The sequence below is a fragment of the Harmonia axyridis genome, chromosome 2 (assembly GCF_914767665.1).
Source record: "Harmonia axyridis chromosome 2, icHarAxyr1.1, whole genome shotgun sequence".
Taxonomy (NCBI): Eukaryota; Metazoa; Arthropoda; class Insecta; order Coleoptera; family Coccinellidae; genus Harmonia; species Harmonia axyridis.
The window spans coordinates 11,322,313-11,347,612 of NC_059502.1; the positions used below are offsets into that span (position 1 = coordinate 11,322,313).

Here is a 25,300-nt window from a genome sequence, read left to right on the forward strand (position 1 = left end):
ACAAGAATAATAATGTATTCATTCGAGAATGTCTAAATACAATAATATTGATGAAAACACATACTAGTGTGATTTTTATTATATATTCTTCATAGTGAGGAATATTTTATTAATTTGAGATTTTAAAACTGTTAGTTATAGAAGAAGTATTTTTACTTATAATGTGATAATTATAATTTATATACATGATTGTGGTTGATATATATTTACTCTATTCCTTGAAGGAAAATATTTTTTCTCTACAAAAAATGCTTCATTTTATAAAAAAGATTAGATCATTGCAAAATAAGAATGTTATAATTTTTAAATTAAATGATCAATAAAAAGCTTTCATTATAGTGCATCTTTGGTAATAATAACTATTGCTCAATAAGCAGTATAAAAATATGAAAACATTCAGAATTCCATAAATTGCCCTAATCCATTTTAATGAAACTTATTCCATTTTCATCCTCAGATATACTCCAGGATATATTATTCTGAACATTAACCTTTGGACTTAAATCTATTGGAAGAAAACGACAATTCCTATTCACAATATTCATATCCAAATAATCTGCCTTCTCTTTTGGGAACACCATATTCGGAAGATGAACAGATGTGGAAATGTCTCCAGCAGATTTCAGTATTCTTTTTGGCATCACAAGAGCTTTGGATCTTTCCTTGGCAGAACTTGAAAGTTTAATGCCAATCAGATTAATTGGAAGGGTTTTATTAATTTTAGTAGTTTGAACTCCATTACAATTTATTTGTAATTGATTTCTAACAAATTCTCTTGCTGAACTAGGTCTTTGGAGGTTTTGCTGCTGAACAGACCCATAATAAATAGGTGGAAAATCATCTATCGAGCTGTCATCATCATTTTTTGAATTCAAAACACAAGATCCATTCTCTCTATTCATGCTGTGAGAATTCAATTTTTTAGCATACTCTGAATATAATTCAATAGCATTTTCATCATTTGATTCCTCCAATTTTTTAGCTTCATGTATTCTTTTGATTATCTCATTTCTTAATAACTTTTCAATATGTTCTTGTTGTGAAATATCAGCTATGACTCTTGTATTTAATCCTACATAATTCTTATCAATGAAGCTCATCAACCATATAAAGCCATTCAATATTCCTTGATCTACTTTAGTTTTTTTTCCCGAGTAGGTTGCTGAGCAGCATTCAACTAAGGTGGGACAATGATAGGTATTCACCATATCTTCCAAATTTAATTTCTCATGAAGATCAATTTCGTCTAATGCATTTTCGTCATCTTGTTTGTTAGCTAAAAACAATAGTGGTTTTCCTGCTACTTTTTCATGGGATAATACAGATTCTAGAACTTGTTTTGCTTCATCTAATCTTTCAATATCACTTGAATCAATAACAAAGATAATACCATATGCCTAAAATAATACTATTAAGGTCTTATCTCAAGAAACATTTTTTGAATATTATACATCAACAAAATACTTTGGCCAAAGGCCCCTGAAATTAGCTGCTCCACCCAAGTCGTAAATCTTAACAATGTAATTTTTGTAATTCAATTTCACAGCATGAAATCCTACAGTGGGTATGACATCATTAATAGATTCACCAGCCAATCCTTTGGCAGCAACAGTTTTTCCTGCATTATCCAATCCAACTAATAGTAATACAATCTTTCTGCAATGTAATCTGTTAGTATCGCCAATTTAGATCCATAAATTATAATTACTTCTTTTCTTTCTTTTCACCGCAACATACATTTCCCATGACAGCTTCTACATATCATTATAATTAATATATATTTTACATTTAAAAATTTTTCAAAGTGAAACTCAAATTTGTTTGTTTGTATAAGTGACATCTGCATAGAGAATCTGTCACAGATAGTAAAGTACAGAATTATATTCTTCAGACGGGGCTGTCAAGTCAACTTTATCACTAGTCACTGCTCTATTTACTCTATGACATTAATCATCAAAAAATAATCATAACAATACCTTCTCTTTTAATTATCAAAGTATTTAGCAGAAATGAATTGTCTGTCTTATCTAAGCAGTTTTTATAAAATTTGATACTATAATTGAGAATATCTAGTCGTGACTAAATTTTTTGTTTCTTCCTACTAATTACATAAAAATGTCCGAATTAAATCCATTCGCTGCATTTGTAAATGAAGAAGGAACTTCGGACACCTTACATGAAAAAAAAATACTTAAAGAGGACTCGATTATTTCGCTTCTCGAGCGTATATTTGCTTTCAGTTTGAATGAGGATGTCGCCAGAAAACATGGTTACATGTATATTGGGGATCTTGTTTCTTCTGCAGAAAAACAAATAGTGTTAAATAAGGAAAATTTATCGTATTGTTTGTGTGAAAGGTTATTGAGCATTTCCAGCACTGACTCTTCAAGTTCAAGTGCCTATGATACATATTCAAATCACTCAAGAGAAAACGAAGTAATTAAATATCTTTATGAATGCTATAAAATTTATAGAGAAGAAGGGTTAGATGAAATTAATGATTACAAAATTATTAAAGATGAAATACTGAAGAATGCCTCAACTGCTTTCATTTACCCAGATATTTATTCCGATCAGAATGAATGTAGGCAGATACTAGATATTATGAAGTATGATGATATGCATTCCGAATTCTTCAAAGATCTTTGTCAGACTATTGATGAAAATGGTGAGCGGATAATAATTAATAAAATTATATTAAGTCATATCTCAGAAGCTACTGCAATAGCTCTTTTCAATAGATTAGAAATAGAATCAGCTGTATCAGACTTGGCCGATTTAATTTGAGAATTTGACCTACAAATTTGGAAGGTAGATAATTGAAAAATTTATTGTAATAAAACCAATCCAATAAATTCTATAATGTATATTGAACTAAAAACACTTCTTCAGTACTAATTATTTGTTAGTTGTTTATGAAAAGTATTTAAAGTATTAAGTTTTTATTATATTTCAGATGAATCATCCCTGGTGGATATATACAGAAAAATAATTTCTCTTCTCACATCAGACTTACTTGTACAACATTTATCAACATTCGATATGAAATTTTTTGATGTACTAAAAGTTTTAACAATGAAAGAAAATATTGCAATTTTATTCATGGAATGCAATGAGCCTAAGAAACCTTCTACTGGTGTGAGCTATGCCAATACTGTATTAGGCGCATTGTTTAATATAAGTATACTGCCCAAAAATCCAGGAGCAGAATATGAACACTTTAGAGACATTATGACACATGTGAGTTTATCATTCAATATTTTTTCATTGAGTTGGAAAACATTCACAATTTTTTTTTCAATAGAAAAGTGAACAAAACCAGTGCTTGCAATAAAATATATAAAATATACCCATTTATATGCACAAAATGTATATGAAGGTTACTATTAGCTTGTTGAAAATACAATTTGTTAATGTTGTAATTTATATATTGAAAAAAATATTGATATATGTATTTTCAGACTGCTCTTGATAGTATGGAAAGTGTAGTATGGAATAAAGTAAAGTTGATAACAGATCAGCTACATCTTTTTATCTTGTCATTACTAAAGATTAGTCCTGCAGTCTATAACAAGATTTTGAATTGGATAGGTCAGTGTATAGCGAATAATTCTGACCGAGAAAAATTATGGAACGTTCAGTTAGCTCTTGATTTCAACTATACATGTGTTTCTGATGGTTTTATGCTCCAATTAGGAAATGTGCTATTGAAGCTGAGCGAACCTTTTTGCAATAAAAAAAAAATTCTCAAGGTGGATCCAACTTATTGTGCTGTACCAGTAAGTATTTTTCTCATCAAAGTCAATGGACTATGAAAAATTCACTCCAATACTAAAAGAAGTATTTGATTTTGCGTTCTGGTCATTTTGACATTGATAAACGGGTTAATTCTTTCATATTAATAAACATCTTTCTAGACCAAATTTAAGTAGTCCATGTTTTTTGTTGCAAACAGAACAATATATTACTACTTTAAATTCACGATTAAATTCTCAAGGTGGATCCAACTTATTGTACTGTACCAGTAAGTAGCCAATTGGGTTTTGTGAATTTATTTGCCTGAAATGTAATTGATCTGTTTTGGAGATTGGATAAACTCTAATTTTTCAGCTCATAGTCAAAAATAAAAGTTCAGTTAGTAACTTTAGTTTCTGAAAATAATAATGAATTTGAGGATATCTTAAAAAGATTCAGTGGACTTCAATCTAATAGATAGTTTATTTGAGATTATATACAAAAGCTTGTACATAAAGAGAAATAGTGTCAAAATTAATAAATTAATTAATATTATGTGTACTATGAATTCAAAATGCTGAATCATAAAAGGAAGAAATAAAATATGTAGTGATCTTTTGATGGTTAAGAATATAATGGATTGAGGGATTTGTAAAGATGATACACAAATAAAAATTGAATTACTGCAAATTTTTACATTTTCATTTCAGAATGATTTGATTCAAGAAAAAAATATCCATTTACTAAATATGTCGAGACATACTTGTATATTACCTGTGGAAGAAGACTCTACAGAACAGAGGCTTATGGCAAATTCTTACTCGTTCATCTCAAATTGCTTTTACATGACTCACTCAGTCACTTATTCTGGATTTGTACTAGCAGTCGATAAGAGTATTAAAATGAATCAGGTAATTAGAATAAATGTTGAAGGTTGAAAAAATTCTTTATGTTGAACAAAAAAAAAAATTAATTATGATATGGTATTTTATGTCTTTGGCTAACTATTATTAATTTCTCAAATACAATGGTCTCTTTAATAAAAGATAAATAAATGTTAACTTTATGATCACTTGTGATTTCAGGGAAGTTTAATTACAGATAAGTGAGAGAACTAATATTACGACAATAACTTTTTATTACTGAAACCAAATATAATTTTTCTTATTGGAACATTAAAAAATTATATATATTAGTAGAAACATGTTAACACCATTAATATGACTAACTGTGGGACATTGTTTTAATTGATTGTTGTTTTAAGGAATTTGCCAGATTAGAAGGACTTTATGAAGCATCTAGGAATGGATCTAGACATTATGGAGATCCAGATAGCATTAGAGAGAGATTGAGAACCGAAATGACAAAGTATGTGAAAAAAAATTGCCTCACTTATAAACTGAAAAAATTCATATTGTTTAATGTTTTTAATTATTATAGATATATGCAGGAAAACTAAAAAATTTAACTTTGAAAAGATTGATGATTATGCTCGTAGTACCGTTTCATATAAATGAATTGATATCATTTCTTTTATCATGATTTACAGAAAATGTCTATATTTTTCATTGCAGATTTTTATCATACAAGGCTCAACTCACTGAACCCAACATGTTGTCATCGATGTTTAACTTCATAAGTAGTTCTTGTTACTGGTTGTGTCTAGTTGCAATTAAGCAAGACTCGAACGATGAAAATAGTTACGCTCCTAATGAGGAGACGGAAATTTCTTTTCCAATTTCAAGTAGCATTCCAAATACATTGAGGTAAGTTGCACATATTTCTGGGTTCAGGATGAGATTATATTTAATTCCAACACGTTTAATTCCAACACTCAAAATTAAATCATTTCTTGAACTTGATTTTTCGGTAACAGGTTGTCTTAAATTAATTACTATTATCTGTTATTAGTATCATATAAACCATAAAAATTACTGAAAAAAATGTTTTAGAATTTTTTGAATATCTGGAACAGAAACCATGATACAGTCATTTTTCAAAATGACTCGAGAGCAAAGTGAGATATTTACGATATTATGTCTGATATCTTATTATCTTGAAAATAAGATCGGGGATCCTAGAACATTCTTTCTTATAGTTTTCGAGATGCTCTCAGTGAGCATCGAGTTTGGGATACCCTGTACAAGAATTTACTTCACTTAAATTATCAATAAAACTATTCCTTCTAATGTCACTAAGGGTATGGTTCGTATATCACCTTGGTTACTATGGTTAGTAAGTCACCAGAGAAACTGTACTTTTATTCTGGTTAAGTTCGGTAACCACGCCCACTCCGGTTGGCAGTTGTCACTTTAATTTTCAGATTACTGTTTATGAATATTTTCCATGACATCTAACACTCAAAAACTTTATTATTTTAATTATGAAACAAATACTCTTCAGAGCCATTAAGAACTACTAGTTATTTACGGATTAAAAGAGATCAACCATTTATAACCTCCAAAATTCTGTCAATGAAAAATTTAGTTGACCATTGACAAGTGACAAGCAGTCCGTAAATACGAATCAGTTTACCTGACACATTGAAAACCACTAGTAACCGCTCTGAAATTCTCAGCGATATACAGACCATACCCTAAGTATTACTTTAAATTACCCATTCTATTTTATTTCAGATGTATTCCTGAATTCATCGTCAACAATATAATATGTTTTGTAAATTTCATTAAACGGTTCAATGTGGGTATTTTTGAAGAACATGGTTTGGAGAAGCTGGAACCAATATTGAATTTCTTATTGATGTTTATGGGTAATCATGGCTGTCTGAAAAACCCTCATTTGAGAGCAGAACTAGCAGAGGGTGTAGAGGCCTTACTACCTGTACATGGAGAAATTATATCATCAAGGCCTAGGAATGTGGGAAACTTTCAAAGAAAGAAGCTTTTTGCTGAATATAAATTTAAGCTACAAGTCAGTAAAAGTTTGATTTGTTTTTATTAGCAATTTCTGTATCATTAAAATTTTCAGGTAGTTAAAAGTCTACTGGAAGTTTTCGTAGGTATTGAGATGACTGGTCAAAGTGTAGAATTTGAACAGAAGTTCAATTATCGAAGACCAATGTATAAGGTGATGGAATATTTATGGGAATCGGAAGATTATCAAAATCATTTCAGGTAGAATATTTCAGGAGCTTTTGTGTCCTCATTCAAATTTTATTTAGGTAGTTTTTTTGTAGGATAGTCTTCTATAATGTTGATATGTAATAACAATAAATTCCTAATATACTTTCAGAAAATTAGCAGAAGAAGCTGAAAGGAACATGGAAGCAGTAACACCTCCAATATTTCTACGTTTCATCAATCTCCTCATTAACGATGCAGTATTTCTACTAGATGATTCGTTAACCAATATGTCTAACTTGAGGGAGTTGCAAGTAGCAAGGTAGACTTTCTGATTTACTGTTAAAAGATGTTGAATATACTCGAAGCACTTTTAGAGATGAAGAAGAATCCACCCTTCCAGCAAATGAAATTGCTCAAATTCTGGGTTCCATTAGGCAAATAGGGAACTTAGCAAGATTTGATAATATTCTAGGAAGAGATACTATCACGGCTTTAGAAAATCTAACTTCCAAAATCACTATTGTCTTCACACATTCCACAATGGTTGATAGAATGGCGTCAATGTTGAATTATTTTCTCTTCAATCTAGTTGGACCAAACAAGAAAAATTTCAAAGTAAGTCATAGTGATTTACATACATTCCTTATAGGTATGGTTAAGATGTCTAAAAACATGGTGAATGCACTCGTCAAATTTTGAATGCAATGACATTCGACTAAATTGAAAATATTAGTTTTAGTTCGTGGCGGCGCCGCAATGTCATACTTGTCATTTCGGTTGATTTTGATTGGATACATTAATTAAAACCCGATACTGACCAATCAAAAGCGATGTGTTATCGAGTATGATCGTGCAAAGTCGTGAAACAAAACACGAAACGTTTACTGGAATGAATTCAAATATTTGTAATAGAGAGAGTTTATTGGTATTTCAATTACAAGAATTGCTTCCATAGATCATAACTATAATGAAAGATATACATATAGGTACATAATGGCACAAACCTCGTAAATAATAAATAACAAGAATCTTAATTTGTTGATAGCGCTACCTACAGTTGACATAATGAAGCTTAACTAATATTCTCAAAATTGGCAAAACAAAAGCTAATCAGTTCATACACCTGAATTTTAGACATCTTAGGTATGGTCTGTATATCACCTTGGTTACTACGGTTAGTAAGTTGTCAAATTCTTAAAAAATCGGTGACTATTTCCTCAAATTTCGGTGAGTTATCTGTCCTCAGAGGGACCGTACTCTTATTCTGGTTAGGTTCGGTAACCACGCCCATTCCGGTTGGTAGTTGTCATTTTAATTTTCAGATTATTGTTTATGAATATTTTTCATGACATTTAACACCCGTAAACTTTTAATTTTAATTATGAAACAAATGCCCTTCAGAGCCAATAATAAGTATTAGTTATTTACAAATTAATAGAGATCAACCTCCCAAATTTTGTCAATGAAAAATTTAGTTGACCATTGACGAGTGTCAAGCGGTCCGTCTGAAATTCTCGGCGATATACGGACCATACCCTTCGTTTAGTATGATTTTGAAACCAAAGTTGTTCATGTTGGTCTGAAATGCATTTTCAGAAAGGAAATTATCATGAAATTAGAGTAAAAAAAAAAGCTAATGTACCTGATTAATACAGAAAGTAAAATATTTCATTGCGATCAGTTTAAAAAACGGTGGAACATAAATCTCATTTTGAATTTTATAGGTAAAGAACCCGAAAGAATTCAGTTTTGAACCTGCTGAAACAGTCCTGAAAATATGTAAGATCTATATCAATCTTAAGCAATCTGATGCTTTCTGCCTAGCCATTTCTCAGGATGGCCGTTCGTATAGCCCTCAATTGTTCTCATACGCAGAAGATGTTCTGATCAGAATTGGAGGGACTTCTTACATACAAGAGATCAAGGAATTAGCTGAGAAAGTATCCAAAATAGCTGAAGAGTTCCAAGCAAACGAGGAGGCCATTACGGGGGCCCCTGATAATTTCTTAGATCCAATAATGTCGACATTAATGACCGATCCTGTAATTCTGCCTAGTTCAAGACAAACAGTGGATAGGACAACCATTGCAAGGTAATTTTTTTTTTCTTTTTTTCCTGTTGCTGCTTCTTGTCGCATTTGTTTTGTTAAAACGAGGCACTGGATATGCCCTATCTAAATTTAATTGCATTTATTAGTATGTTTTTTCGTGTCTACGTCTGAATCTGACAATCAGTGCATGAAATGCGCATGTCTGTAGACATATTTTTGATTCAATAGAACCGAAAGTATCCAAATGTCACCTCGATCAATACAATTTTCTGTTTGACGTGACTTGTATTAAAAAATTTATTTCTTGAAAACTAGATGAATCACACATTATTATGAAATTAAGAAAACATATTGCTTGAAGCAATATGTTTTCTTAATTTCATAATAATGTGTGATTCATCTAGTTTTCAAGAAATAAATTTGCTTGCTTCCATGCTACTGAATATAATGTTTTTTACTGCAAAGTCCTAGCACTCTCAGTTTTGAAGTGATATAATAATAATCTTCATTTTCTTATGTTAAATCAGTACAGGTATACTAGTTACAAGGTCTAAACTTCTAAATCAGCTGAAACTAAATTTACAGATTTTTTCAATGAGTGTTTGAAATTCGAATTGAATTTCAATGGATATTTAGTAATTAACATTGATATTTTGAGTATTTACAAAATCTTCCAACCTCAATTCTGTGTATATATTCTCATATATCGGGTGTCCCAAACTCGATGGCCTATTAGACGTTTCTGGAAAACTAATCATAATTTTGAGCTGAAAATTTGCATATTGGGGTTTGAGACAATGATCTTTCTCCCTAAAATATTTTCAGATCTTTACAACTTCCGGTTATACCGGAAACAGACTACTACTTCCTTATTTCAAATGGCATACCCAGTATATTATTGCATCATTAGATAGCTTTTTTGATGGCAATTTCGGCAATATGCCAAACCTTGGGTAAAAATTCAACGGTTCATGAGTTATTGGGATTCTTATGAAAAAAAAGGTGGCGATGAGGACTCACATTTTTTTGAATATTTCAGCAGAAAAAGCCTTTTTCGAAAAAAATTTGTTTTATTTTCTTTCTGTGTTTTACGGAAGTAACAGACAGTTATTCCCACAGTTATAAATAGCGGTTTTTCCTCATTTGAAGTTCTTCCCCGATAACTCTTGAAGTATTCATTTTAGGTATAGGGTTTGCTGAAGTAACCCCCACTATTTTTGTACGTAGAATCGACTGAAATAATAAAAAATATAGGTTCTAATTTGAAAATCTTGAGTTTTGATGAATTTGAGTTGTCCAAGTTCATGATCCTCTTATAAACACCCTGTACATTTTTGGTCCAAGCCGAAAACAGTCTTATAATACTACGTATTTGCGTAAACGAAACAAAAAAAATTTTTTTCGAAAAAGGCTTTTTCTGCTGAAATATTAAAAAAAATGTGAGTCCTCATCGCCACCTTTTTTTTCATAAGATTCCCAATAACTCATGAACCGTTGAATTTTTACCCAAGGTATGGCATATTGCCGAAATTGCCATCAAAAAAGCTATCTAATGATGCAATAATATACTGGGTGTGCTATTTGAAATAAGGAAGTAGTAGTCTGTTTCCGGTATAACCGGAAGTTGTAGAGTTCTGAAAATATTTTAGGGAGAAAGATCATTGTCTCAAACCCCAATATGCAAATTTTCAGCTCAAAATTTTGATTACTTTTCCAGAAACGTCTAATAGGCCATCGAGTTTGGGACACCTGATATAGTATATATATAGTAACCTGAAGTTTTCTGTGAGCCTCATGTACTAAAATCTGAAAATTTGATTTTAGGCACTTGCTAAGCGATCAAACCGATCCATTCAACAGATCACCACTTTCCATGGATCAAGTCATTCCAGATACAGCGTTAGCCAATGAAATAAGAGAATGGATCGCAGAACGAAGAAGTACAAGATGATTTGTTGATTAATTTCATTCCATTTGTTTTAATTCTATTGAAATTTTATTTTGTTGAATTCTATGTCAGTATAAATTGATTATAGATACAAAAAACTTGTTGATTGCTAATAAATGGTGTTTAGTTGAAAGAATATTAGGTATAGAAATTAACTGCATCACACATTCATAATTAATGAAAAATTTCAAACAGGATCAAAATTCACTTCCTGTCTAACCAAAAGCGTTATAGAGATATGATTCAATATATCATTGCTGTTGGTTTGTTATCTATATGGAGGGTACTGATAATGTTATTATCCTGAAATTTGGCTTGATTTTGGTTGATCATTTTACACATACAAAATTTCAATTCTTTGTAATCGGATCTGTTGTTGAGGAAATATTGGTTACTTTTCAAGATTCCTCTTGAAATTTATATGATTCTGTGACTTGATCAACATGAAATTTTACTTAAAGTTCCGTCGTTTTTATTCCCATATTCTGCTTGAATTTTCTTTAATATTGATAAAGAAATCAACACGAAATTCTGAACAAGGCTTGAAATTGTGATTTTATATCTACACACGAAATCTCAACTTGATCGGATCTGTTGTCATTGAATGGAGTATTTTTTCATCCCATATTAAAAGTGATTTTGCGTTGAATTTTGTTCTTCATCTTATTGCAAAATTTGATCTTGATCAAATCCGTATGTTTGAAATTGACAAGAAAATATTTTGAACGGCGATATTTACGGAGTCCCTAGTCGGATTTTGCCTAATAACAAACTTAATCAAGATTTTATGTTTTCCTGTTCGAGAGTTATCATGTTTACGGACCGGTTAGAGAGGACGGAATTATACTATAGATCCGTCATCAGAGATTCAAACCTTATTGCTTGAGACCATTCGCGGCTCAAAATTAAAAAATTACAGACAACGTAACGAAAAGATATAACCATTAGAACATATAAAAGCTTCCCTAGATGTCACAATGTCAGTATTTTCTCGAATTTCAAACTGGAGGTGGAATCAAAATTGTTTTCTTATTAATATGAATGTAAAGAGTTTATAGTTTACTCAATTCTGTAATGTAGATAATAATTATAATTGTGGACCTCACCAATGATTTTTCTCTTTATTGGTACATAAATATTAAGGCAGAACTGTTTATAGCTTATTTTATAAAAATGAAACAAATCCAGATGCTCATGCTGAAAATGCATGTTTGTAATAGAATAAAATTAGTGATGAAATCAAAAGCTTTATTGGACCATAAATATAATTTTTTTTTTTATAATTTTTTTGTTTGTTACAATGATAACCAAATTATATTACAATCTGTAAATCAAAGAACTTTTTTCCAATATATCAATCACATCTCCAAGTCACTTCCACCTCATCAGTTCTATATCTTTGTGTTATACCACTGTCTTCCCATTTCATTTTCCATCCAGATTTGAACATTTCCATACCTGCTTTAGCAATCATTAGTCCATTGTCGATACAAAATCTCTCATCTGTAGCGTATAATTTAGCACCTCTTTCTTCGCACATTATCTCCATCATCTTTTGCAACCTTAAATTGCAGCCAACTCCTCCAACAATAAGAACTTCATTTGAGCCAACATGTGCCATAGCCCTCTCTGTTGTTTCTACTAACATTGCAAATACTGTTTCTTGTAAAGAATAGCACAAATCCTCTGGTGTATAACCTTCATTCAGTAATTTCTTTGATTTCTCTTCTATGTATGTCAATATACCAGAAAAACTTACATCCATACCTTTAACACAGTAAGGTAAGGGAAGATATTTAGATCCTTTTTTTGCTAAACATTCTATATTGTAACCAGGACTAGGATCATTGGATAACTTCAGTACTCTTGCAAACCTATCTAGACAGTTCCCAACTGCTATGTCAATGGTTTCTCCAAATATTCTATACTTTTTCCTTGAATATGCTATTATTTGTGTATTTCCCCCACTTACATATAATAAAATTGGATTATCTGCTCCAGTGATGAAACGTCCCATCTCAATATCTAAAACAACATCAAGGAAAATTAGCAGCATACTAATTTGAGGCATTTGGCCCATTTGTTTTGTAAATTAAATGAAAAGGATACGACCAATACAATGATTTACCCCAAGTAAGGGCTTATTCCAAATTTGGGCAACAGTGCGTGCTACAATGGCGACACTGGCGAGCGGGGCGCCCATTCCAGGACCTTTCGTGTAACAAACCACATCTATTTCCTCGGGCTTTATTCCAGATTTATTTAATACCTCCTCAAGTAAACTTAGTACATTTTTTCTATGATGAAGTGAAGTTTCTTTAGGTAAAAATCCCATTCCTGGAGGAGATATGTAGGTTCTTCGACAATTAGCAAGTATCTCATTATCTTTCAGAATTCCTATTCCTAGTTTATTGGCACTGCCTTCAAAACCTATTGCTACAACCATTTCGAAAATATTTAACGGCTTATTTCACAGCATCAGAATCTGCCCAAACCAAATTCAAATTTTTAGGTTATCAGAAATCAGCTGTAAACATAACCAAAAAGTTATATCCATAGCATAGACCTAATATCAAATCGATCAATTTGATAGTAGGTCTATGATCCATAGATAAACTAATAATCTTAGAATATAGATTTTGAACTCGCAGACTTCCAGAACTCGCTTACGCTCGTCCTGGAATTTTGTCTATTCGTCCAAAAAAACCCTATTTTCCGGACTTGTTACGTAAATTACTATTACATTATTATTCCCTTCAAATACGAAAATTCAACTAACGACCTATTTTCAATTCCATAATTCCCATTCAAAATGATATGCAAAAATCATTATCTAATTTTCGAACTAGAAATTTATTTTCTTATTTCTCAATCTCAATTTCCTTCCTACGGATCAGATGAAATAATTCGATAATACTCCTTTACAAAACGATTCATTTATTTTTCTTTTCGGTACAGCCTGAAACTCGTTCTTTTTGACTTCAAAGAACGGGATCATATCTGACAACAGGCACATTCAGTTTAGCAACTGTTTTTTTCGGAACAGCCTGTTCTTTGAAAGAACGGGAGCAGCTTCGTTTTTTACGGAACAACCAACAACCTGCTCTTTTAAAGAACAGGAGCATTGAGCAGCTTATCTGTTCTTTACGCAACAGGCAAGAAAAGAACCTGTTCTTTTGAAAAACGATAGCAGCTCATACTTCCAAGAGCAGATTCAATCTTAATTACAATTTTTTCATTTATTTTAATCAATAACCCCCTGGGTAGGCCTATGATCGTGTGAATAAACTAGTTTTTTTTTTTAAATATTTTATTTCGGATATATTCAAATTATTTATCTGATTTTATCAGTGCATATTTCTTTCAAAGCCGCAATTCAAAATAACATAATATAATTTTATCTTTGTTGAAATATTAAGGTACTATAATCAAATTCAATAATTATCATTATTTTCATGAATCCCAATGATTACCCTAAATCATAAATTTCAAGATTTTTGAAAAAAATATTGAGAATCACGAAAAAAAAATTATCAGTTGAAATTTCAACAGAAAATGAACACAAAAAAAATAATTTGGAAATTGTTTATATTCGAAAAAAATTTCTAATAACCAATTTTCAATTCCATAGTTCCCATTCAAAGATTCAAAATGGGATACTAAAATCACCTAATTTTTGAACTAAGAATATATTTTCTTATTGGTAAAATCTACAAGGGATAACAAGAATAAAGATTTATTTTCAATATTAAAGTTTCTTATCCTGACTCAATTTTTTTTTCTAAGGCCTACTTGTAAGAGTTAAAAAAATCTCAAGAGAGATTGATATTTATTGAATTTGCCATGTATATTTGAGATATAAACAAACTAGTGTAAATAAAACAATTTTCATTTCTTATACATTTGATTTTAATCATTTTTTAGTTGATACAAAATTCTTTGATGATTCCAATCAAAAATCTTGATTTCCCCAGCGTATCTGAAATAAAAAATTTATTCAAACTAAGAAATGTAAAGTATGCAGAAAGATGGCCAGCTCAAAATAGAAGCAAATAATAATCGTGTATTGGATCACTGACCCTTTTATAAAGTGTTGTCGAAACAAGCGTCAAACTAATGAAAAAGTTCTGTAGATAAGAATGAATTTACTTTCAAACTAGTGATCTATTTCAATACATGATTATTATTTATCTGTTTTTTATACTAGATCTACTAGATTCATTATATCATTCTTTGGGACTTCATCTTGATTCAAGATTTTTTCACATGTAGGAGGTGACACATAGGAAAAATTTGTTTTAATAGAACAACATACTGCTGTTTTCTCATATATACCTAATGAACAAATCTCATAATATAAATTTCTTGTTTCAAAAATTATTGTAATAGGCTTTTCAAAATTATGTCTTCTCTCTCGATTTTACCACCACATTACAATATATCAATATCAGACCACACATTTTTAGATAAGTAAATTATCATTGTGTGGCATTAATCTAAATTAATAATACTTATGATTTTCAATTACTCACATCTGTCTTGGCTTTCAGTTTCCTGTCTATGAGCCCACTCAAAGTTTCCGATCTCACAGATAGAGAGTCGATTTTTTCAATCAGTTGTTGATAAGGAGAAAGAGGTTGTGCTCCCATGACAACATGACCAAGCTTAGAGTCAATCTTAGCATCCAATCTAAAAAGGGGCGCAATGATTAATAATGATAATAATCAATAAAAATTAATATTTTTTGTGTCTCTACAATCTGTTATTGTTCTCACGAAACATCTTATCTTAAAACAAAATAAGGAAATATAAAAATAATATATAGATAAATTCATAATATTGAAAATGACATTCAAGTACTCATGCAAGGTTCAACTGCTAACTAGAAAATATATACATACCTAGCATTTCTAATAAGATTAACTATCCAGCATTCAGCTTCATCTGGATTCATGTTTAGTTTTTCAGCCAACATTCCAATACTGATACATTGATGAATACGACAGAAAGTTTCAAATATCATCAATCTGGCATTTTCTACAAACTCCTCTAAACACGAAATGAGGAAAAAGTCATTAAACAGGACTGTTTGACAGTCTTGAAGCTTTTGCCTTGCTCCATCAAAATCAAAATTGACATAAAGATCTTCTAAGAATTCAGTAATTGGGTCTCTGTAAGTGTAACTTTCTTGTTGAATAACCTAGAACAATAGTGCATTAGTGATAAAATAAATGAAAATCATCATGGAATATCTACCTTGATTAGATCTTTTAGCGCTGATCTTCTTCCACGGTTAATTATAACTGCAGTTGCTAAATAACGAAGAATATGAGGGCACATAGTTTGAATGGCATTCAGATAGTGAGGTTTATATAAAAACATTTCAATGATGAGCTCTCGTCCCATGGCATGATTGAAGAAGACGAATAATGACCAATGAATCAACCATGTTCTTTGTTGAAGTAAAACCAGTGAACTATTTCCTCCAAAATGATTGGGACTAGAATCTATATAATCTCTCAACTTATTCAAATCTTCCAAAGCTGAATCCCAGTTTTGCACAAGTATTTCAGAGGCAAACTTTCCCCACAATACCGACAAGTAATTTTTGTCATTAGGTGGAAGAACAAGCATACAAAAATAGAGATAAGAAGTGGAAGCAGAGTAATTTCCGCAGTCATATCTGTACTTGGCTAATTTGTACAGACTTTCAATCATCTCTATTTCAAACTGCAGAAGAAAAGAATCACATATTATTTCATTATGAAGATGTAATCATATAATACCTTATAATCCTTGGACAAGTAATTTATAAGGGTTTTAGAATCCCTCATATTCTCCATATTTCTCATAACTTCATCATCATTTAAAATATGAAGTATTGGATCCACAACCCTTTGAAGCTCCTGAAGTTTGTCAACTACCATTTGACGCCTTTCTTTCAATGATTCTGGTACTTCTTCCCTTGGATATAATTGATTTCTTATATCTATAGCGTAATCGATCATATTAGTTTTACTCAGTATATCTAATTTGGCCTTTAATAATTGTTGATCATTATAAATCTGGAAAAGAATTCAGTGTAAGTAGTTGTATTAACCTAAAAATAATTGATACTAACTTCTTTAGCTGACAAAAATTCTAGTAATGGAAAAACCAAATGGCGATCCAAATATACCCCCATTTGGGGAGTGAGGTCGTATTTTGCCATGCCAAGTACTCAACTACAACAGAAAAAACTTGAAAACTTTTCAAAGCTGTCGCGAGACGGAAGCAAATTAGAAAGAAACTTTTGTTAAGTTAACCTCAATTTTGATGAACTGTATTTGACATAGAGAAATGGTATATCTCTATGGTATTTGATTTGACCTTGACGTATAGTGTTTTTCCTTTTCCTAAATAACTTCAATTGTCTAATGAGAAATATTGCATTTTAATTCAATCAAGATCGAATAATACTAGTTGATCTTCGAATTGTAATACAAAATTATCACATTTGAATTTTAGTCGAAAATATGAAAACAAGCCTTTTTTGAAAATCATTATTTTTTCTCATTTTCGATGCTCTGAGGATATAGGGGACATAAATTTTAAAAATGTTGTTTCCCTGATTATTTTGCTTTCTTGAGTTTTGTTCATGATTCGAGGGGCTCAAAGTAATATACCTTTTCTAGATGATTAACACTCACACACCTAATAATTTCCTAAGGAATTGATATATGACACCATTTTATTCTTTGCTAACAGTTTCGAGCAGAATTTTCAATTTAATTGTACACACCAAGAAATCTGATATGTTTTGGTTCTTCGAATTAATACAAAAAATAATTTCAATTAATTTTATGGGCGGCTTTTTTATTTTTTGAATAACTTTAATTGGAATTTCAAAAATGAACAGCACATTAAACAGTAAAATCAGGAATGAGAAATCGTTATCACAGATAAGTTCGCTTTAGCTACCGATAAAATATAAGTTAGCTGAAATTAAAATTAAATTATTTAGTTTTTGTAGCCGAGAGAGTTTCATGTGCAAATTTTCTAAGATGATGAAGTGATCTATTTTCACAAGAAAAGATGTGGTCTATAAATTTAAATGCAGCTTTGCTTATATACCTTTGCACCAATCTAAATGTATTTTTTTTTAGATCGTCTGCAGCTCATTATGCTTATCAAAAAAAAATCGCATAGATAACAGTATGGTGTTGGCAATAACATACAGTAGAAACTAGTGGAAAAAAATTTTTTTTCTCTGTTCTAGATGTAAATGTATATACATACAAATTATTTTTCCACTTTGGTTTGTATCTGCCTTACAATAACTATAGATATACAAGGTAATAAATTATATTTGTAAATATTTCAATAACATATGATTATGTTATTACGAAGACATCTTCAATATTAATAGTCAAAATTATATTCATAATATGATGGATCAAAGTTATGTACCCTGACATAACCATCTTCACCTCCTGAACTGTAGCTTTTGCCATCTGGGTGAAAAGCAACACTATTAATGGGTCCAAAATGACCCTTAACACGACCAAATTCTTCTTCAAATACCATATGGAAGAATCTGGAATCAAATTTTCCTACTCTAGTAGATGTAGTAGTTACATCCATGGCATCTTGACCTCCTCCTACAACTACATGATCAAAAATAGGACTCATTGCAGCTGAATTTACAGGTCGTTCAGTTTTGTATGTTTTCAAATGAATAAGATCTACTCCATCAAAAAGTTTGGCTGTGTTATCCTTAGATGCAGTGATGAACATTGTACCATCTTTGTTCCACTGCATATCATTTATTAAATTACTATGTTCACAAATGGACTTTACACTTTTTCCTGATTTGAAGTCCCATTGGAATAATGTGCCATCTTCATGTCCAGTTATAATAGTATCTTCAGAGAAATCCCAAAGAGCTGACGATATTCTTGTTTCAGATGATGGCATAGGTATTCTCAAAATAGGATCAGCCTCACTTATACTACTATCTACAGTACGTGTGTCAATCACAAAAATTTCACAATTATTTCTCATTGCTCTATCTGTCGAGTAAAAAGCCATATTTCCAGAATAACTGAATAAACAAGTTCTTACTGAAGATTTTGCTTCGATTGTTCCTATCTCCTTTCCAGTTTCACAATCCCAAATTCTCAAAGTATTGTCACCTCCACCCGATAACAGTCTGGTAGTAGTCCAATCCACATCAATGCACCACACAGCCCCTTGATGACCATTGTATGTTCCTAATCTTTCTCCATTCAACGAGTACCATACGTTTGGTTTATTATCCTTGGATGATGAGAATAATAAATCTCCTTCTCGATTGTATTTAATTTGTGTTATGGCACGTTCGTGTCCATGCAGCATTAAAGGCTTCATTATTTCAATATCAATATATTTATATGTTTCTGTGAAGCGGTAAGGTAAAAATAATGTTTTATTTTCTAAATTCTGAAAGTGACTTCATAGGTTATAAAATAAACTATGACAGTTACGTCAGTTATGTGGTCGTTTTTTCTGTATTCTCAGAAAAATCCACAGAATTTATGGGTTTGATTTGCAATTGCAGGTAATTATAAGTTTCAGCTTAACTGATTCTGTAGTTTAAATTACAGTAACTATATCTAATAGAATGTAGTCATGTATAGTGAATAGTGACTATATTCTAATTCCCGATTCAAGGGTAGGCAGCGCCCTCTTCAGCATGCTTTTTCGGCTAAAGGTAAGATATTGTAAACAAAAATATTTTGAGTGTTATTTGTGCAGAAAGATATGATGGACAAAGAAAATAGTGTATTCCTCAGTTTAACTGAATATTTCCGGTATTTGGAAGCAACTCCAAATAATAGGAATGTGATAGAAGGTGAATTCATTCTTATTTAAGAATAATCGTCCATTATCTAAAAAACAAACCAAAAAAATATATTGAGAAAATGTTACACCATATTTGTAATGAATAATTGAAAAATTAATATATTTTTTGAAATAAAATTACAGTTATTCTATTTCCACTTATTTATTATTTAAATAACAACTAACCCATACACCGAAAGGTAACAAATGGGATACAGATTATATATATATATATATATATATATAAATAACAACTGTTTCGCTACACAGAAGCTTTAGATTTAACATCTATATTGCTACTCGAAATAAAGGCAAAATACAAAAATATTCAGAAATTATCTTCAGAAAAAATGGGGCTGGACAGGTTTACAATCGCACAACATATAATCATTATTTCTTCTATTTAAGGAACCAGGTTCCACGGTAAAACATTACTCAAAATTTTTATTCTCTGGTTCACACGTTTGATATGGACTCTTGCTCTAGCTATGAATATATTTTGTTCAACCTCCTGAAGAGACATTTGTTTTCTGTTTCGCATGAATGGTGGGCGAATCAGTTTTATTCCGTTTTCCGGAAAAATTTCATCAATTAGAAAACTTCGATCCACCATAATGGCATCCTCATTAGGCTTCAGGGAGGATATGAGACCACTCTGCTCAAAAATTATTTTGTCAGATGCTCTTCCACCATAAGCTTCACTGACAAAACTGATCAATCCTGCAGGCGTCACGGCCACCATGAATTTTACAGTGTTATTCCCTTTATAGTTAGAATAACATCTTACTCTACAACACAGGCATTTAGTTCTGTGAACAGAGATTTCTGTACAATCAAGAATGACTCTCACATCAGTAAATTGCTCAAAGTGTTGCGGCAAATTATTACGAATTTCCTCAATAGGTGGAAGATAGCTCGCAGGTTTCAATACTGTCGCTAACACAGTTAGCATGTCATAAAAAATTTCTTTTATACTTTGGGAACTGATGTTTCCAAAGAGTAAAGACAATACAACATAGCTAGTGTCATTCTTTAGTTTTGTAAATGTATTTTTTCCCTAATATTGAGAGATGAAACAAAATTTTCTCTTTTTATTCTTAATACTAAAATTTCAATAGTTTTCAGCATTTCGAAAGAATTCAACCCTGTCAAGCTGTTAAGCTCTTGATTTGTAGTAATATTGTTACAAATTGTCCTTATTGATAAAAGCACATAGAGCTTCAGCAGCCAACAATTCATCAGGCCTGTGAATCATTTCCTGAAATTTCAATATCATCATTTGATTCAACTAGAATATCTCAATACTTTACCTGAGCATGAAGTTCATTTTCATCTTGATTTTGTGTCATTACTTCACAGTCAGATTTCAACTGAAAATTTTGTAAATATTAGATTTATTTTCATTTAAAAGGATCATTATATAATTACAATTGGTTGTTGCACAGGATCATATCTAGTTAAATTCCGTCTTTCTTTCTTCTTTATGTTCTCATGAGTACCTGTAGGAGGGTTTTTTGTTGGGACTGCATTTCTTTTCAAATTTCGGCGTCTCAAGTTAGTTTTTCTCGGTCTCAAACACAAATCTGCGTGTCTCAGCTCCTTACCTGAATATTGAAAAATATTACTACACATGGAGCTCCATTGATACTGATATTTTTACAACTTACTTTGTGTATGAAAATCAGACTCTTCAAAATGCTTTGAACAAACTTTCATATATATTATAACTCCTCGAACACTAAAATATAAAAATTTAACCTGCAGAAATGCACGCCGTCAAAGCTTTCACTCCTACCGTACCTTGAGCCGATATTACAGTTTCTTCCGATAGGTGGCTTGGGGATGAACTTGAATCGCTAATATATAGTCACTAAAGCTTAAATCCTTAAATTACAGTGACTTTATCTACTAGTATATAAAGTCACTGTACCTTGAATTACAGGGACTTTATATACTAGTATATAAAGTCACTGCACCTCATAGACCAGTTATCTAGTTAGTCTATCTATGCTGTACCTTGAATGTCAGGTGAGCGCCATCTCTTGAATTATATGTAAAGTGCTACAAAATAACTCGGAAAAAAGGAAAATATCTACGATACTTAACCTATATATTTTTTATAATAAAAGTGACAGCAAAACAAATAATTGTGGTGATGTATTCAGTAATAAATATTGGGGAATCTTATTTGAATTTTAATCTCTGTTAAATTACCAGTGTAAGTTCAAACTGAAAATTCAAGTTGTTATTAAAATGGCTGAATCTAATGTCAATGAAAGTGAAGAAAAAAAAGGTAGTAATCGATAAGGATTTATTAAAGAAAAGAATGAACAATGTAATAATTTCAGATTTTGATTTGGAGTGTGCAATTTGTCTTCAGCCATGTGTTCATCCCGCTGAACTGCCATGTGGTCACATATTTTGCTTCCTATGTGTCAAGGGCATAGTATTCCAGAACAAGAGGTGTGCATTGTGTCGACAAGTTATTCCTAGGGAATATATTAACAATCCTACTCTAGTGAAGTGGAGTGCAGTTCTAGAAAAACAAAAATCTGTTGATGATCAGTACCAGTGGTTTTATGAAGGCCATAATGGTGAGTAACTTTTGAAGTTCCTTCAATTTTTCTACTTAAATTCTTACGATTCAAGGTTGGTGGCAATATGATGAGAGGGCTAATGGAGAAATTGAACGAGCATACACATTGAATCAGAGTATAGTCGAAATTTTAATATGTGGCCAATTATATGTCATTGATATTATTAATAACTGTCAATATCTCAAGTCAAACCCCTCCAGAAAACGTTATATTAGACGTGAAAAATTAGGCAATATTGATATTAAAGGAGTTGCTGGAATATCAAAATCAGCCGAATGAAAGGATATATTTTTTTAGTTAAGGCTCACTCAATGTCAATGGAATAAATTTTTTTTCGAATATATGTGAATTATGGCATTGATTGTATCCAATTTCTTCACAAATGGCCTCTATTATTATTGCTTCCATCATGTTTTTTACTAATTTATTACTCATTTTTATAATTCATATCATTCCTCTTCATTACATAAAGTATTCAGTGAGTATCTGTACTCATTTTTAATTTTTTTGTTGTATTCAAAGAAATGGTTCTTTGTCATATTATGTAAACACATTTATTGTTTTAAATATGACAATAAGTCTAATTTTTTCAGTAATAATAATTAATTTCTGTATTCATACATATTTTATAGTTCTTTTATTTCTGAATATATAACAGTGGTGAACATATTGGGGTGTTGTGTAAAATACAATATCAAAAAAAAAAAAATTCAGTTATTGTAGCTCTGCTAATGTTCTGTTTGAGCTCTGAATTTTCAGAAATTTTTCACTTTTCTTGATTTGGTATATTCAATTATAGAAGTGGGAATTATATGAATTGGAGGTTTTTATCTTATAGATAAAAAAGAATGATATTTAGCCCATTTGAACAACCCCTGAGTAGTAGGTCAATAGACATTTTAATAAGGGGATGGGAGTTGTGTTATACATTCACCTTTCTTTTATGCTTATTTTTTCACCTTTATCACCCAGGACACTTTCAATGAATTATACTACTAAAAAATTACATGAACAAAATTACAACATTTCATTGAATTTAGGAGAAATTGGGCTTTAATTGATATGCTATTCAGTTCCCAGTTGGGAATCTTATAAAATTAGTGTTTTTATTTTGGTTTTGGCTTCCATATTATGTACCTTTTCTTAATCAGACTTTAATTGTTTATACAAAATACTTTTACATTGAATGTATATGTTGAGTTTTTTTTATAAATTATTTCTATATTTATGCTTGCTTTTTTTAATATAGAATAAAACTAGATCTGATCAGAAAAATTTAATGTGAATAAATATTTTGTGAAATGCTTAGATTAATGTATTATACATTGTTAATGGTTGTTTGTTAGGTATAAGCCTCTAGTTATCTTTTGAACTTTACTATTATATATTTAAACAAAAATATTTAGCATTTCTTTCAATACAATTACTTCATGGCATACTGGTTGAATGTGAAAATGAAAACTATATACTGATATACCGTAAAACATCTTTATTTGTTCAGGTTGCATAAATTGGAGTAATAAGTAAATTCCAATATCTGGCTCTATTTCCATAGAGGTTCATTTTGAGACGAATGCTCATGTATAGTATTGTAATGTATTATCAATTCCAAACATACATTCTTACCTTATTTCAGACAATTTGTACGTACAAAATTGAGATAAAATCCCAAAACTTATATAACATAATAATGGACTATGGAATACTTTTCGATTTAAACTTTAAATGAAGAATAAAAATGAAAGATGACTTTTCGACTCCTAGTTATTATTTCATCTTTTTCAGGTTGGTGGCAATATGATGAAAGAACTGGCTCAGATTTGGAAACAGCATATAATATGGGAGTTGATAGCTGTGAGGTACTCATTTCAGGCTACATGTATGTTATAGATTTCAAATTGATGGTGCAATATAGAAAATACGAATTTTCTCGTAAAAGAAGTATCAAGAGAGATTCGCCCACAATTCCTAAAAAAGGTAAATAAACCAATCAAAACTAGAATTACAGATATGTGTACCTGTAATGGGGATAACATGTTTTTTGACCAATTTTCAGTATTGTGTGAAATTTGCAGTAAACTTATACGTCCATATATTTTACAACTATGCTATAACATCATTCTAACTTGAAACAAAAATGTTGAAAATTTTACACAATGGTTTTAATAAAACTATTATGAAACCGTTTTTATCATAGCGCTATATGTTTTTCATAAATCTTGATTTGAAAAAGTATCTAAATTTTTCTGCGGCGTTTTAACCCAGACTCAATTCTGAATCAATTAGTATTTCACAATATCAAAAACATTGGGAATAGACAAGCTAAGAAATAATTTGAGTTGTCTGTGGACTGAAAGCTGAATTAACCATGTTCTTTCCCACATAATTTTTCAAGTCATTTGATGTACATTTCATCAAAAAAGTTGTTAGCATGTGCGTCAAACAATTAATTGAAACATTCTATGGACGAGAGTGGTTTCAAATAGCTTACAATTATTTTCTAATTGAAATTAATGTTTTTATTTATTTATTTTAATTTCATAATCTGATTTTTCTCATGATCCAAACACATGGGTTTGCTTATTTTATATTAAATAAGTAATTTGGAGAATATTGTATCTATTGAAACAAAACATGTTGGCTGACTTACTTAATTTTTCTCAGGAATAGCCGGTATAAGAACAGAAGAAGGTGAAAATAATTGCGAAGATGATGAACAGAATAGCCAGATCGAAAACCAAATACCAATCACACCATTCAATACTCCTCAGAGTCCAATTAGTCAGAGGCAATCTCCAGAAGATAGTTTTCTACAGGCTTTCCGCTCATTACGGATAGGGTCACCAGACACAAGAAATACCAATGATGATTATGAAAATTTACCCCACCGTAGGAGTTCTTGATTATTTATTGTAATAAGATATGTAAATAAGTATATTTTTATTGATAATTATATTATTTTCGTAACAAAAATTTGTTTAATATCCCCAATGTTGTTCAATTAGAACAATCAGTTTTATTGATG

The 25,300-nt window shown here is 30.7% G+C and overlaps 7 protein-coding genes across 9 annotated transcripts; 2 read left to right on the forward strand and 5 right to left on the reverse strand.

Moving 5' to 3' along the window:
* Positions 1 to 189: 189 nt before the first annotated feature.
* Positions 190 to 1,869, reverse strand: LOC123673981 (ADP-ribosylation factor-like protein 13B). The gene is made up of 3 exons (XM_045608779.1): positions 1,709 to 1,869; positions 1,452 to 1,656; positions 190 to 1,397 (listed from the first exon to the last, which is right to left on the reverse strand). Exons 1-3 carry the CDS (start codon positions 1,744 to 1,746, stop codon positions 417 to 419), a joined length of 1,224 nt encoding a protein of 407 aa, XP_045464735.1. The 5' UTR covers positions 1,747 to 1,869; the 3' UTR covers positions 190 to 416.
* A 71-nt stretch (positions 1,870 to 1,940) lies between these two features.
* On the forward strand, positions 1,941 to 11,519 carry LOC123673978 (ubiquitin conjugation factor E4 A). The gene is made up of 12 exons (XM_045608776.1): positions 1,941 to 2,668; positions 2,957 to 3,240; positions 3,462 to 3,779; positions 4,446 to 4,646; positions 5,000 to 5,103; positions 5,310 to 5,501; positions 6,372 to 6,666; positions 6,724 to 6,869; positions 6,988 to 7,137; positions 7,193 to 7,433; positions 8,543 to 8,910; positions 10,693 to 11,519. Exons 1-12 carry the CDS (start codon positions 2,116 to 2,118, stop codon positions 10,817 to 10,819), a joined length of 2,979 nt encoding a protein of 992 aa, XP_045464732.1. The 5' UTR covers positions 1,941 to 2,115; the 3' UTR covers positions 10,820 to 11,519.
* Positions 11,520 to 11,862: 343 nt separating this feature from the next.
* On the reverse strand, positions 11,863 to 13,333 carry LOC123673982 (probable tRNA N6-adenosine threonylcarbamoyltransferase). Its single transcript, XM_045608780.1, has 3 exons — positions 12,926 to 13,333; positions 12,171 to 12,841; positions 11,863 to 12,083 (listed from the first exon to the last, which is right to left on the reverse strand). The coding sequence occupies exons 1-2, from the start codon at positions 13,260 to 13,262 to the stop codon at positions 12,171 to 12,173; spliced, it is 1,008 nt and encodes a 335-aa protein (XP_045464736.1). The 5' UTR covers positions 13,263 to 13,333; the 3' UTR covers positions 11,863 to 12,083.
* A 1,374-nt stretch (positions 13,334 to 14,707) lies between these two features.
* Positions 14,708 to 17,135, reverse strand: LOC123672822 (eukaryotic translation initiation factor 3 subunit E). Its single transcript, XM_045607129.1, has 6 exons — positions 16,938 to 17,135; positions 16,603 to 16,881; positions 16,073 to 16,546; positions 15,718 to 16,016; positions 15,349 to 15,505; positions 14,708 to 14,795 (listed from the first exon to the last, which is right to left on the reverse strand). The coding sequence occupies exons 1-6, from the start codon at positions 17,025 to 17,027 to the stop codon at positions 14,769 to 14,771; spliced, it is 1,326 nt and encodes a 441-aa protein (XP_045463085.1). The 5' UTR covers positions 17,028 to 17,135; the 3' UTR covers positions 14,708 to 14,768.
* A 1,009-nt stretch (positions 17,136 to 18,144) lies between these two features.
* On the reverse strand, positions 18,145 to 19,331 carry LOC123672823 (eukaryotic translation initiation factor 3 subunit I-like). The gene has a single exon (XM_045607130.1). The coding sequence runs from the start codon at positions 19,202 to 19,204 to the stop codon at positions 18,218 to 18,220; it is 987 nt and encodes a 328-aa protein (XP_045463086.1). The 5' UTR covers positions 19,205 to 19,331; the 3' UTR covers positions 18,145 to 18,217.
* A 1,424-nt stretch (positions 19,332 to 20,755) lies between these two features.
* Positions 20,756 to 21,543, reverse strand: LOC123674073. 2 transcript variants are annotated; one of them, XM_045608923.1, is made up of 5 exons: positions 21,479 to 21,543; positions 21,346 to 21,416; positions 21,107 to 21,282; positions 20,989 to 21,048; positions 20,756 to 20,936 (listed from the first exon to the last, which is right to left on the reverse strand). In XM_045608923.1, exons 2-5 carry the CDS (start codon positions 21,392 to 21,394, stop codon positions 20,862 to 20,864), a joined length of 360 nt encoding a protein of 119 aa, XP_045464879.1. In that variant the 5' UTR covers positions 21,395 to 21,416; positions 21,479 to 21,543; the 3' UTR covers positions 20,756 to 20,861. The 2 variants fall into 2 exon arrangements, with proteins under 2 accessions (XP_045464879.1, XP_045464878.1); XM_045608922.1 differs by having other exon boundaries at positions 21,346 to 21,482.
* A 180-nt stretch (positions 21,544 to 21,723) lies between these two features.
* Positions 21,724 to 25,248, forward strand: LOC123674072 (E3 ubiquitin-protein ligase rnf146). 2 transcript variants are annotated; one of them, XM_045608921.1, is made up of 5 exons: positions 21,724 to 21,971; positions 22,027 to 22,272; positions 22,328 to 22,390; positions 24,061 to 24,252; positions 24,940 to 25,248. In XM_045608921.1, the coding sequence occupies exons 1-5, from the start codon at positions 21,932 to 21,934 to the stop codon at positions 25,176 to 25,178; spliced, it is 780 nt and encodes a 259-aa protein (XP_045464877.1). In that variant the 5' UTR covers positions 21,724 to 21,931; the 3' UTR covers positions 25,179 to 25,248. The 2 variants fall into 2 exon arrangements, with proteins under 2 accessions (XP_045464877.1, XP_045464876.1); XM_045608920.1 differs by lacking the exon at positions 22,328 to 22,390 and having other exon boundaries at positions 21,735 to 21,971.
* The last annotated feature ends 52 nt before the right edge of the window (positions 25,249 to 25,300 follow it).